Source organism: Anser brachyrhynchus (assembly GCF_964034855.1).
Source record: "Anser brachyrhynchus genome assembly, chromosome: 4".
NCBI lineage: Eukaryota > Metazoa > Chordata > Aves > Anseriformes > Anatidae > Anser > Anser brachyrhynchus.
In genome coordinates, this window is record NC_137698.1 from 5,745,553 (window position 1) to 5,760,527 (window position 14,975).

Below are 14,975 nucleotides of genomic sequence, written 5' to 3' on the forward strand. Positions count from 1 at the left end.
TGGGAGCAGTACTAGTTAAGTCTGACGAGGGTAGAGGACAGGAGAGTGTTATGTTTATTCTTTCACGTGGCTTTGTAGAACTCAAGAGGACAGTAAACATACCGATTACTTGCATGGGTGGTTCCACATCTGTCGTGGCTTCTTCCAACAGTGACAGCAGTTTGGCTGATATTTGATGGACCGATTCAATGTTGCTAAACAAGCCATCCACGTCAAAGTGAACAATCTAATGGAATACAAATATTAAGCAGCTACTAAGGAAGGATAAAGAAGGACATTGTATTTTACAGACCTTCTCTTGCTAAGCCCTGTGTGTTCAACACTCCAGGAAGCATCGCTTCTGTAAAACCTCATATAAACATCCTCCTTGTGACTTCAAGGATACATATACAGTTTTTGGATTAGTATAATTGGGTTGACGCAGTTAACAAAGGGCATTTTATCAAGTGTTTTTAACCTTATTTTGAACTGTTCGTTCCTAATCTGAAAGTGTTTACCTAGGAAGGAAATAAACATTATCATCTGAATAGAGGAAAGAGCTTTAGCTGCCTTTAAAATGTTTGTTTATTTTCCCATTGAGAAGAAGAATAGTTGACAGTGGTTTTGATTCCCTGATTTCCAGTTGCTAGCAGAGGCTGCTACATAAACCGGGACCTTGATGCTTTGGTGCTAGCTGTCAGGTACAAAGACTTCCAAGTGGTGGCACCATTTCGATTTAGTAGTCCTATATATCTGAAGAGTGAAATCAAGATCATATAAGTTCCACTAAAACAAACACATTTACAGTTCTGGGTATTCAAATAATCAAAAATTATTCAGATAATCAAAAATACTTTCTACAGAGTCTGGGAGCACACCATTGACTTCAGTGAACTGGTTCAAATTACATCAGCAAAATATTTGGCTCCGTATTCCTACTCCTTTTAGAATAAGAACAGAATTTTAGAATAATTTTTTTTATGAAACATAAAAAATTTCAGGGCACATACTTTTCATACAGCAGTTATTTACGCCCTCGCACAGCAGGGCAAGAGTTAATATTCAGGAACAATTAGAGATAGACAGTGGTGATATGCTAACGCTGAGAACAAAGGCAAGACTGATTTTGACATCCACATTGATGCTCCCTGAATGTATCTCTCCATTAGAAGTGGAATTGCTTACTTACATAGCAGCTCACCAGATGCTGGGAGGATCAAATTGAGTGCTATTGTAACAGAATCAGCAATATACTCTCAGTACTAACATAGTTAATTTTTTTTTATAATTGTTAGGGGATAAAGCATTTTTTATCCATTTGGAAATATGAAACAGATTCATTGCTAGGTCAATTTTCTAAATGTTATCCTTCTCTAAATGCATTACAAACTTTCAAATATGGTAGTTTATCCGAGAAGTAGCCTTAAAACCATATAACATTCTTGAAAGCCTTTCAAAAATGCAGAGGTTATTAAATTAAGACAGTTATAATTTCTAAATTACTTTTCCTGTATACATCTATCACAGGACTTCTGACCTCCGCTCCAGCGCAATGCCTGCATTGCGTTTGGAACTATGCTGTGCCTGGACACATGGTAATACAGTGACAAGGGACAGAATCGAAATGTATGTTTCCAGTTGGCTAGCAAGAGGAATACAGCATGCTTATTAAAAATCTTGGTGAGTTTGACCAGAGAGTACTCTTGCTGAGTGTTGGCCCGGCTGAGGAGGGAGCCGAGTGGAGACCACTTGTAAGCAGATGAATGACTGGGAAGAGGAAGAAGTCAAGAACTCCAAGAAGTTACACCAGCTGATGCCAGCTCTTCCAAAAATGGGTTGGAACAAACTCTGACAGTTTTAGGAAACAAAGGGATGGTCCTGCAGGAGCTTAAGCAGCACAAGTTTCAGCTGGCCACAGAGTTTCCCAAAGAAGCAGCGTCAGTGCTATTTAAAAACACTTTGGCCCCTGCACCCGTATTATGTGACCAATTTTGTAAGGACCCATATATACAAAACACAGGGTTAAGGTCTGTTTAAAACTACTTCTATGATATATTAGCAGTGCATATCATTTGTGCAGCCTCTGTGAATGCTATGTTGCAGGCCCCATGAATTTAAATCTTTCTCTGGACAAGCTCTTCTATTCCCAGCTTGAGACTGCACAATTTTTCTAAAAATTGAAATATTGTTGAGGAAAAGGTGCTCTTTGAAGTCTCAGCTGAAAAGGAAAATGGGTACTATTGGCCTAATAAGATCTTTTTGCCTGAAAGATAGTTTATGAGCCTTCCTGCTTAAATTTAGCTTTTCTGCGTAGAATGCAAATTTCTAAAGTGCTTGCTGGGCTGTCATGCATGGTGTTTCTCCACCACAGCTGTCAGAAAGGCTGGCTGAAGTCATTTTTAAGACAGAATTTAACCTTGATGGGAAGGTTCAAGCCATTCCAGACTGTTACCATGGAACATACTTGTTGTTGTTGTCTTTTACTGCTTTTAGAGGTGCCAGTAAAGGTCTGCCAGGGCATGTACCAGGGGTTATGTGCACAGCAGTACGGAGAGGTGGAAGCTGCCATCCCAGCCCAAGCCCGGGAGCAGGGATATAGCATCTAAGCTGCCCTCTGGGCAAACACCCTGGTTCAGGCTTTATGCACGTGCAATGCCAAGTGCCAGAAGTGTATCTGACTTCCCACTCTGCTCACTGGAGTCCTGGCACGTCCCCTTTCCAGAAAGCCAGCTCTGGAGCTGCTCCTGGCACCATGCCACTCTTCAGGCTGACATTTGTGCTTGCCTTGAGATGATCTGCAAACAGACCGTGGGTGAATTTGGACCTTGACGTCACCCCCCCCCCCATCCTCCACCCCCGGTGCTTACCTGCTTGTTTCTCAGAGGCTGAATCACTTCCTTGATGCAGAGATCCAGGTCGCTGATATAGTCCCTCTCTGTCTGCATGAGCTCTGCGATGATCTTTACTCTCTTGGCCATCATACGTCTGGTAGCTTCTTCATCCTCCTGGGGCAAAGTGGCCGGGGATGAGGATCCTGACTGCGGGGCCATTTTTTCTGTTTAAAAGAGGATGGGGGGAGATTAGTGAGGAGCATGGTCTTTTCACTGCCCTTGTCATGCTTCCTCTGATGGCTGGCACACCAAGGCCCCAAATGCCCCAGGTGCTTCTCCCAGTGCTCTGCCTTCCCCACTGACCACAGTCCCATGTCATCCTGGGCACGCCAAAATCCAAGTATGGCTGATGCCCTTCTGCTCCTCTGAAAACATGGTCTCAGCCTGAAGTCTAGTAAGATTTGGGGAAGGAAAAGGCTCTGTTTTTACCATAAGTTTCACTGGAACAGCCTTTGTTCCGTACAATGTAAAGCTGTGCTCTGCTCATGGGAGGCTGAGGGCTGTAGGTACTGGAAGATGAACTTTCAAATGAAGACGGTGTTCCTAAGGATGATGATGAAACACGGAATTCTGTTTTAAAAGAGTTCTTTGAAGGAGGCAAAGGAATTACAGGGGAATATGGGAAAACCTTTAATGATCAATAACAGACATTTCTTGGGCCAACAGAGATCACTGGGATCAGGAGATTCTTACCTACTTTACCGTATTTAAGACCTAGACTATCCGATTATTTCCAAATACATGGAAATCCAAGGGAATCTTCTACAGACAGGTTAAGTTGTGTAGCTACAGGATGTGCGCACAACCTGCTTATCTGTAGTGATGGTCTTCCTTTTGCTGGTTCATAAGGCAACCTGCATACATTTGTGATAGCTGTACAAAGGGCACGGAATTTTATCTGGGTCTGTATTTTTCATTAGGAAAAACACAAGGGAAAAAATATAAAAGTGGAAGATTTCAGAGGGTATTCTGATGTTTTTCTGCTAGCCACAAGATGGTGCAGAGTACCAGCAAAGACAGACGTATCATTACTGCACTCATCTCTGCATTACCCAGGTCGTGGCTTGACAGCATGGGATTTTCTCGCTCAGCAGCAGAGGACAGGAATCTCTGCTGAGGATCAGGCTGTTACACCTTGATGTCAGCTCCTCGCAGGAAGCGTACTGTCTAATGAGGCAACAGCGAGCAGCATCTGATGCTTTGCTAGCTGATAACCAACACTGAATATATTGCAGTTGTTTGAAGTGATTGTCAAGGGCAAGGTCATGAGCGCTCAAGTGAGCACCAGGGTCCAGCTCATCCGTACAACACAGCTCAAGGCTGTAGAAGATAACCTGGAGCTGGACTTGTGAGGAAACCAAGCAACTTTCTGGGGAGAGGACTTTGAGCTGTCTTCCACTAAGAGATGTAAAATTCTACAACTGCAACGCATCGTCATCCTCAAGCCCTTCTACAGTTATGCTGACCGCTGATATTCGGAAAGAACAGTTTTATTATTAATCCTTCTCCTGTCAGACCTTCTAGTCAGACCGATGTGACAATAACATAGTTATTGTTTCAAAAAGCTGCTTTTGGGACCACATCTCTGCCTCTGTACTGATAGTTCTGCACAGGGAGGGCAAAGAATCAGAACAAAGCTGGGGTGGGCTGTTTCTCCAGATTTTTTTTTTCCTATTCAGATGTACTTCCTTTCTGTAAAGCAACTCCTGCTTTTACCTTTGAGTTTTTACATTTAAGTCTCTGCATAGCACAGGCATAAACATTTCGTCCTCCTGTTTGTACACAGACAATGAAATGGAAACAAGCAGGATGTCTCTCCTCTCTAAGGCTTAGGCTATTGGAAGAATTTTAAGCCAAATTCTGCCCTAGCAAACCCATGCTGGTGCAAGTGCATGTCTTGCACAGGAGTTCACCTCACTCAGTGAGAAGGAGAGTGGAAGAGGCCCTAGTACCTCTTCATGGCTCCCTCTGAGCAATTTTCTGCTAAGGTTGTGGAATAAGACCTCCATGGCTTCTGCTTATGTGCCTAAAATGGCAGGTACCTTTTCCTCAGGAAGATTAAGGTATGTGACCACACATACACATTCGCAAGGAACCACACGAACAATCCGTTTCAGTTCCAGTTCTGCACCAAACCAACATTCCGTTCGAGACTGGGCGAAACAGTCTGCGTGTGTGTGACTGTACGGGAGAGTTCAGGACCAGGCTTCCTGGAAGAGCTTGCTTAGAAATGTCGTTTTGTCTTAGACACAGCACTATTATAGTATCAGATGGAATTTGAAGGTAAACACGAGATGCTCTGCAGAAGAACTTCCTAATCTTTTATACTGGTGGCAGGGGAAGGCATTATTTGAACAAAATAAAGCCACTGTATCCCACCTCAGGCTTGAAGTCACGATCCCTAGAGAGGCTGTTCTTTCAGTTTATGTCATTAGATTGCCCTGATCAAATTTGATCCTTGAATTATGTCAGGGCTCATCTATTATCCTTATTGCATGATAGATAATAATGCCAGGAAATAAAAACTATTCTCAACAGGAAGAAATAACCACGAGAAATATCAGGTAGATGCTGTTTCCTTATAGAAAACATGTTTTTTAATAAATGTATCCTTTGTTAAAAGTAATATAATTTTCCATTTTCACTCAATACGTTCACTTTTTCATTTTAGACAAGTCTGTCTCTGTAGAATGCAAGAGCAAGATACTGAAGAGATGATTACAGCCCAGACCTGTGAATTTATGTTCAGCTGATTGCTTTTGACCAGTTTGAGAACATTAGAAGCCTGCTGGAATCCTTGTGGAGTAAGCAAAAGTTTAATGAATGCAGAAACAGCAAGTGCACATATAAGCAGACTTGTTTCTACCTGGTAATGTGTACCAGCCCTGGAACAGTTTGAGAGAGAGGATTAGCAGGATGAGACGTTGCTGAGGATTAATAATTACAGTAAGAATTTGGCTCATTTGTCTTTGGAGATGCCAGGTGTAGAAAAAAAAAAAAAAAGAGAAAGAAAGAAAAGAAAAAAAAACCTGCCTCTCAAAGGGCTTATTAGACAGGTATGTTTTAAGACCAGTTTAAGATCAGTTTACAACAATGTAATTGGTACTTTTAGTAGACATAAAAATGTAAAGTGGAATGTAGCATTTGCAACTGTTGCTTTGCAATGCCAGATATCTGCAGGAGTTGCCTTCCTGGAGGATTTTGCTGCGGTGAGGAAGGCAATGACTTTGTTTTTTCAGCTGAGCGACTGAAGTACGCTCTAGTCACACCGCACGAGAAGCTCACTGTGCTGATGCCACGGACAAAGCAGCTCCATGTGTAACAGAAGCAGTTTCCTGCAAGTGTGAAGTCTAAAAATATCCCCCAGATGGAGACATCCAGCAATGCTGCGAGAGCCTGCAATGGGCAAATGCAGTAGCTCTCTTCTAGGCCCATGGAAGGTGACTGGAGGAGCAGGCGAGGCAGGCTGACAAGCTGGACGCATGCAAATTTCCTGGGCTTTTTCCCTCTATAGAGTGAGCAGCTCCCAGAGGTCTGCTCCATCCCTCGTTCCTCCCAAGTGAGATGCTCAGGTCGGATATTATGTTTCCCCTTGGGGCCAGGACCCAGATTTCTCCACATCTAATGTGAAGTAAAGGTAGAAGTGAAGGTAGAGGCACAGAAAATACCAACAAGTACAAAAATGTCAATGCATGGAGTGGGTAAGAGGCCTTTCCATCGCTGAAGCAGCATTCGGAGGACTCCAAAGTAAGTTCTACTCCCACTCTGTGCAGATGGGGGAATTTTGCCTGGCACAAGGGAGCAGTGAAGGCATAAGTTATCACGGTACAGCAAACAAATTACAGCATTACTGTATTTTCATGTGTGAAACCTGAACCTCACACCACCTTAGATAAAATTATTCTTCTGTGAAAGCGAGCCCTCCGATAGCTTGTGCCCTCAGATAACCCAGAGATTGCACACAGGAACCTACGCCGGCTTGTATCAGCTGGATTCACGAGTGAAACACAGGCAGTTTAGGCACGGAAGCACAGCACGACTGGGAGAGGGTTATGGAGAATGCATTTCTGTTTGCCTCACACACGCACACACACAGCAGCATTGCTCTGGAGCAGGTCTGTTGCACACAGGCTGCTACACATGCAAGAAGCCCCTGAGGTGACTGAAGATGGGGGGAGAACGCTGCAGGACCACAGTGACCCCACACCAGGCTTCCTGGGCAACAGGTTTGCTCCTAAACTAGTATCAGAGACTTAGGTGCAATTAGGTCATTCCGTCTTTGATCATTTCATGTTCCATAAGGTACAGAAAATATTTACATTCAATATGCAAGTTCTTTCTTCAATTCCTTGACAGCAGACTGCTTTAATTATATGTGTGCTGACAGGACTACAGAGGGTTCCCATGTGACCGCAGTGGAAGGGAAGAAAGCTTATCATCAGGTGACAGAAGAATGCCCTTATTGTTAGCACCAATACTTACAAATAAACCTTTCCAGTGTGTCATACAGTGATATAAATACACCACTCCCGTGGCATCGAGCTCATATGTTAATAACATGAGAAGTGAGGAAGGACTGCATCTGAACTGCTTCCCCTGCGGCACGTGCACCTCGAGATGGGTCGTGGATTAGCTGTACGAATCGTGAGCCCTGTAACCCACAACGCAAGGTATTCCAATTAATAAATGTCAGATAATACGCTCAGAAAAGGATCCATGAGCCTCCTCAGGTCCTTGTCTTCCCTCCCTTATCCCAGTTCCTAGTTAGGCTGTAGCAGCACCTCGGAGTCCTGAGCCATGCAGCAGGACTTCACTGTGCTAAGTGCTGTGCAAACATAGCAGCACAAAATGGATTCTACTCTGAGAAGATGAGATCACTTCCCAGCCTGGCTGTCACTGCAGTAAGGTCAAGAAATAACTCCAGATTTATTACGGTGCAAGTTAACAGAATTAGATCCTCCGAGCTCAAATTTGCACATGAGAAAATAACGTATTTGTTAGATTGTGATTTTTCCATCTCGTGGCACCAGGGGTACATTTTCATCAAGCCACCTCCTGCACATCAGGAAATAATCCAGACTTCTACTCTGTACTGTACTTCAGCCGCCCAGCTGCTCCAAAGATCAATACATTTTGCAATGAAATAGGATATCATCTGCATTGTAGCACACGGAAAGTTAATCAGTAAGTACAGGGCAAAGCAAATAAGGAACTGGGGAGGATCTTTACCACTGCCAGGAGATGCAGAGGCCGGGCAAATGTGTAGCCTGGGCGGGAAGAAGCAGCAAGCCAAGCAGGGAGGGGAGGTGGATGGGACAAAGGAAGGTTGTGATGGAGTCCACCCTGCTCATGATGAAGCAGGGAGGGGATGAGTTTCCTCCTGCTGGGCTTCAGGGTACCAAGGGGTAGCAGCTTTCCAGGCATGCATGCAATTTTGCGGGTTTCTGCTTCATTTGTGGTGGTGGTTATTTCTCAGAAATACACCAGACACAGGCAAGATGCAAGATCTGGGGTTCAGATAGGAGATCTGAGGCAATACGCTGAGTGATTTGCATCAGTGTGTTTAGTACAGGTATGCCACTGATATACCTGAAATTAAAGCATGTGCAAATCATTTGATAGCGCGGTTGACCCGTTCCCATCCAGAGTTAGGAGGAAGTTAATGTGTAATAGATCTGTAATACAAGGAGCATTATCAAAGCACATACTATCTCGCTGAACACTGCAAATGTTGATCTCTGTCTCTTTCTGGAAACCCACCGTTTTCTATAGCTCATTTTTCACACCAAGCACAAGTTTGGCATACTATCATCCACAAAACAAAAAAAATCCAAGTCTGTCCAAAACCTAACAGATAGTGAACTATGTTTTAAATCCCTTTTTGGTTGATAGGGTCTATCCTCACGATTCACCACCTCTCAGCCTGCCCTGATCTTGCAAACATTTATGTGCCAATAACTACATCAAGCAACCTCCTCTACTGAAATCGGTACTGTCAGGATGGCAGCTTCAGGTTAATTCACAGATTGATCCCGACATTAATGCCATACACAGATATTGATATAGTTACTTTTCCAGCCGCTACTGATGGATTTTCAACTGTAGGAGAGACCAGCACCTACCAGCTAAAAAGCTATGATAATACTTTTGAAAACAGAGCTGCTAAATACCATTTTGTGCCACTTAGGGATAGTAGCAAGTTCTTGTGTCTGCCCGAAAGAACATATTCGCAGGACAGAAACCTGCACTATTGAAAATAGTGAAGGTAGAGCAGGGCCCTGCATAGAAATACCACAGGAGCTGGATCTGAGCTCTTAAAATGACCTTCCAAATTATTTCTGCATCAAGTGCTAGCAAAATTATCTTCCTTAACCCCCTTCTTCCCTCTTTGGGAAAGCAATGCTCGCTTCCAGCTGATGCAGTGCCAGGGAAGAAAGACCCACACGGCTTGATCGAGGTGTTCCTGGACTCACCCCAGAACACGAGTGCAAGCTGAGCTTGAGGTGGCTGCATGGCTGAATGGCCACTTGGAAGCAACCCTTGCTTCCCCCCCAGCTAAAATGGGGCTGGTGGCACTTGGCTATCTCACAGGATGAGCTGAAGTAGGCACATTCACGTTTGCCAAACTCTTGGAGAATAAAATGGTTACTTTGCACCTTGCTTCCTTTTCAAAAGAAGGAAGACCGGGAGGTGTTGCATGTGCATTCACACCAGATAAGACATTGAATGGATGTTACTCTGGATAATAATCAACCACGAAAATGCTTACTTGTGTTCTTAATGAATCCTTAATTGTAAAGTGAAAAAGCCTTGCAAAAGCTTTGTGCCTTTGACAATGCTATTGTTGTTCTCACGCTTGCAGACCTACAGAGCAAGCCACCTTGATTGCCTTGGAGAACTGGGTGGTAGGCTCCTTTTCTCACCCTTTTTAGAAAACAGTTGGGATTCTGTATAAAAAAGCAAAACTGAAGGGAAATCCAAAGGTGGAAAGTGAATTCTCAAGATTTTTATGTCAGACAGCTTGTTCACTTGTTGTTTTTTTGCTTGTTTGTTTGTGTTTTTTGGGGGGGGCCATGGGCTTTTATTTGGGACCCGTTTTTCTAGCGTACCAGCCACACTTTGAGCTTGTACTATAGAGCTGCTGGAAATGGCTGGGGTGGGGGAAACTGCCCGCTTTCTGCTCAGGGATCCCCATAAACTACACAGAGGGCTGAAAGGGGCCTCGGGAGATGATCATGTGCTTCGCCTTGCACAGATGTGCTGCAGCGCTGACGCACGCATCGTGTGTCACACACCTGGCTCCCGTGCTCCGCCTGGGTTGCCTGTCACCAGCGGGGCCCTGCAAGCTCTGACCGCTGGCTTCCCGATGGAAACCTGTCCCGCTCATGGGAGATTCCCGTCTGCACGCTTTGCTCCCTGTTGCCTCTCCCCATCTTCCACATCCTTGCTTGTGTTAATAGGGGAGCAATTGAACAGCAGAGCTCTCAAATGTGTGCCTCCAACTCATGGGGGAAGCAAGTATAAGTTATTACCATTTGAATCTTTTTGCAAAACATTCACCATTTCAGGGCGATCGGAGACTCCGGACCTGGCGATACAGACTGTTTGCATCACCAACAGAGCTGTTTTTGTTTTTACCAAGAAAGGAGAACTGGAAAGTTTTGTGCCAACAAAAGCACCTCCCTCACCTTGGAGTAAGCTGCTTCGCATTCCAGCACTGGTAAGAAAAATGAAGAATATAAAGGAGTACAATCGTAGCACATCATCGGTATTGGAGAGTAACTGGTTAGGTCTGGGACCCATGATCTATTAGATCCGGGCACATCTAGATCACCAAAATTCGATCCAGATCAGGTGTTGGTCTGCAGCTGCATCTCTATCGATACTGTAAACACACTTCATAGGAATTTCCACCCACTGTCTATTTTTACTCTGAGGACAGGCACCTTCTACCCAACATAAAGCCTGCAGGTACCTCGTTAACCCAGCCACATTTTTCTCGAGCAAACACGAGCGTGCAGAGCGAGCCAACCCCAGGCGGGTGCCTTGCCACAGGTGGCCGCGGCCATCCCCGCTGGTGGCAGGAGCTGTAAAGCTGGATTTACCGTCCTGCTGGCCTGCTGCCATCACATGCTGCCGTGCCTACCGAGGCTCCCCTGCCTCCCTCGCTCCTGATTTCCAGCAGGAGACACTCTGGAGGGGACAGGAAGGTGCCGTGCACTTTGCTGGGTATCGTTGTCACAACCCGACCTGGCCTGGGCAGCCCCTCCGCACGCAGAACCGCCGCTCTGGCAGCACGCGTGCACACGTGCCTGGGGCTTGCCGGCCCGGCCGCATCGATCCCTGCTCGCGCCCTGAAACACCCCTGGCGGAGCCGTGCCTGAATTAACCGAACATTTTTCATCTTCCCATCGATTAGCTATCACTGGGAGGGAACAGTGTAATCAATGGGCCTCTTTGTTGTTGTCAGCGTATGCAGCCCCCATATAAATCCTATTATTTTCTGGTTTATTATTTTATTTTCTGCTTTTATTGTCTCTCTGAAGGAATACTGCTTCCTAATTAAATGCATCAAAACCATAATACAGTAACCTAAAGTATTTTCCTATTTTATTTCCCCATAAAGGATTACTGCCACAAGAGTGATTGCCATAGGCAGTTATATCAGTATTAGTAATAAATGTTTATATTGTAATAATACTCAAACCCCACATTTGTGATGGGATCCTGTTGTTCGAGACCCTGAAAACCCACAGAAATTCATCAATTTGTGTTCCAGAGCTCTCCCAGAAATAGCTATGCGCATTTTCCATGCTTTTCCTCCATTTGTGGCGGTGCATTTAGTTTTTGATTGACAGGCCCAATACTGACATAATTCGCCAATTTCTGGCCCAGGTGCAATTCGGCTATTTGAAAAGAAACGCTCTTCATAATGGTATAATTTGAATCAGCATACCCATCAAAGCACGTATTTGGACGTATTTCAGTTCAGGCTCGCACAATCCAAGCAACAGATAAACACATTAAAGATCCTGATAATCTCAACTGGAAGAAACAACTGCCCTTGGTGCTTCGAATTATTTAGCACACGCCCCACTTCGTGCAATAGGAAAAGGCAGAGAGGATAGAGGCATCGTCTTTTCACACCACCGCTTGCACCGCAGATGCGTTCTGCTGGAAAGGAGGAGAAAGATCCCGGCCGCAGACACGTTTTGCAGAACACGCCCAAACCCCGCTCGTGGCCTCGATCGCGTTTCGCCTGCTGTGCGTGCAGTGGGCTTTAAAAAAATTGGGGGGCAAAAGGGGGCGATTGCTGGGTCCTGCTGTGGGCACAGAGGGCTGTGCCCTTGCCCAGGGACAGGCTGGACCCAGCCTGGAGCATCGCCAGCAGCACCCAGCACGGTTCCCCGGGGATACCTTGCAGTTTCTGGCTGTACTCCGTCCGGTCGGACTGACTCCTTCGCAGGGCGCCGTGCTCCCCAGCCGCACTGCTCTCCACCACGGGCTCCGTCCTCCTCCTCTCCCCCATGTACAGCTTGTGCCGCAGCAGGGCCAAATTCCTCCTCCGGCCCCCTGTGCTGTCTGTGCTCGCCATGGCTTGGGGCAGGAGGGCAAGGGGGTGATTTTAGGGAGGTGGGCTGCCTGCCCAGGGGAAGGCAGGTGCTGCAGGGTCCGGAGCAGGGCTCCCCAAGCGCTGTGGGGCCCGGGCTCGGCCCTGCCACCTGTGCCGGTGCGGCTCCACCTCCGGGAAGCTGACGCCCCGGGCGGTGTTTGCATTCACCCGGTGTATGTGCGAGCCTTGCGGGGCCGGTTTGAAAGCCAGCCCCACGCCACAGGCACTGTCAGGCCCCTTTCCCCGGCTTCAGGGGACACTCCTCAGGTACCGGCATCCCAAAACAGAGCTGTGTCTTTGGCACGGCATGGCCACATCTGGCCACAGAGAGGTCACAACCCCTGAGGCCACCTTTGCCCCAACCCAGGCTGTGCCCTGCTGGTACTCAGCAGCGGTACTCGTGGCTCTCCGCAGTGTGGGCACAGGCAAGGAGGGACGCTGCTTTGGGCCCAGGGGCAGAGCGGGGAAGCTCCTGCGCACACCCGGGGGACACCGAAGCACGTGCAAGACCCGCAGGGGCTGTCGTGGCAAATTGCTGTGCTCTGATGGCAGTGAAACAGCTGCTCACACTACCCCTGGCTCAGCCCCCGGGAGAGACCTTATTATCCTATTTGCTAGCAGTGGCCCCTGGCACTCAGGCACTGCCTGGGGATGCTGCGTCGCGCCGGTCTAATCAAGCTCATGTCAAAACAGCAGGAGCTGCTGGCATCTCAGCTCGGACCGCATTTATCCTGGCAAGAGCCCCAGCAGCCGTCAGCAGCCATCGCGGCCGCTGCGGTGATGCCAGGCCCCGCAGCCCCCTCTGCTCTCGGCAGCGGCGCAGCGGGCTCCCCACGGCACAGCTGGACTGCTGCGGCTCTGCCACACGCTCGCCGCCGGGTGACAATGCTCACGGACACCTGGCAGCCCTGGCCAAGCGTGTCACTGCCACGCAGTGTCCCCCTGAGGGCCACGTGGGAGACAGCGGAGCAAGGATGCAATGCAGCGCCGTGAACTCATCTACAGGTTGTGTTTTTTGGGAAGGGGCTCGCTGTGGTGCTGCCTCCTGATCAAAGCCCTTCATTTCTACCCAGCAGGGAAAGGAAAAGATGAGGAAACTGTTATGCAATTTACTGTGTCAAACTGCAGCACCGTGCCAGTGCTGCACAAAGTGTCCGCTCCGAACACAACCTGGCAGAGGACTAAAGCAGAGACGGGGATACCGGGAAGAGCTCGTGCAGAAAAGTCACGAGCTATGTGGGCGGTCCCCACATTACGTCCCCTTTCCTCTTTGCTACTCCCCAAGAAACCCTTTTGTTTTGCAAGACAGACCACAAAAGCTCCCTGAGAGGCACGGCAGTAGTGGGGAGAAGAGCGCCCAGGGAGCAGTGGCACCCCGTGACACGCGTCACATCACGGCAGCGAGTAAACAGATGAAGGTGGGAGTTGAGGGGAATCAGCTGCCCTGTTCCCTTACGGTGGGGACTTCCTGAGCTGTTTTGTTTTTCCTTACCCAAGCGATGGCTTGACGTTCAGCAAGGGTGGTAAAACTGGTTTAAACAGTCACCACCCTGACTGCCCCCCTCCCCGGGGGAATCTTGTTCCCATTATTTGTGGCAGGGAGCATCTGAAGCTGGATGGAGGAGCTGGTCGGGCTGAAAGCCCCCTCCCTTCCCCCTGGGCTATTTTCCATCTGGATCCGCTCTCCTGCTTAGTTCGTCACGCAGCTACGCCAGCAGCTGCGGCAGGGGAGGGTGCAGGGGTACATGTAAGCAGCATGCCCTGAAAAACCCTTTACCTCTGGTAGGATCTTACCACGTCATGCTTCTCCAAAGACACAGATCCCATCATTTCTATGAGACTTTATTATGTTTATTTAAATTAAGACTGCTTTTGGGGAAAAGTGGGGAATATACTTTGGCTGGGTGAAGGTGGAAGAAGAAATTCTATTAAATTCTGGGCTTTGTAGGCTCTGTGCCACATACGCAGAGTTGCAGCCAAGTTAGGATAGAATAGTTTGTTCAGGTGTTTATTACAACTGCAATCTACCCACGTGCATAAAGTTGTCTTCCTCTAGCTCCACCCTACACTACAGGGACTGACAAGGTTTGTGTTCATTCAGCAAGGATGTGGTTTGCTGTTGTCTTTGTGCTTGTAATGGTTTGCCCACCTTCAGGCGGCAGCAGTGTTTCTGGGGCAGCCAGAAGCCCAGAGCTAGCATGCAACGCAGACTGGAAATGTGGAGTCCCTTCTGGAACCTCAAAATAACTCCTCTGTGCCCCTCAGCGTGGAGAAGGCTGAAAATAGCACACCTGAAGTCATATTCCATGTGAGGTTTAACGCACATCTTGGTTTATCTGTTTTCACATTAAAGCCAGGGAGAGCTTACACAAGTTGACTGTGCCAGTGCAGTTAGTAGGAATAGGTAAAGCCAACCAGATGCAACCCCTGTAGGCTCTTATTACTGTTTACAGTACTTTACCTGGACTATAACAAAACGCCACAGAAAGCCT

The 14,975-nt window shown here is 47.2% G+C and overlaps 1 protein-coding gene across 4 annotated transcripts in view; it reads right to left on the reverse strand.

Moving 5' to 3' along the window:
- ARHGEF38 (Rho guanine nucleotide exchange factor 38) overlaps nt 1-14,975 on the reverse strand; it is a 47,320-nt gene that overhangs the window by 25,828 nt on the left and 6,517 nt on the right. For 2 of the 4 annotated variants that reach the window (XM_080590660.1, XM_080590658.1), the window contains exons 2-3: nt 2,847-3,034; nt 103-226 (exon numbers count right to left, since the gene is read on the reverse strand). In XM_080590660.1, coding sequence (XP_080446786.1) covers nt 103-226; nt 2,847-3,029 — 307 coding nt within the window. In that variant the 5' untranslated portion in view covers nt 3,030-3,034. The other 2 variants (XM_080590657.1, XM_080590659.1) reach the window with 2 other exon arrangements.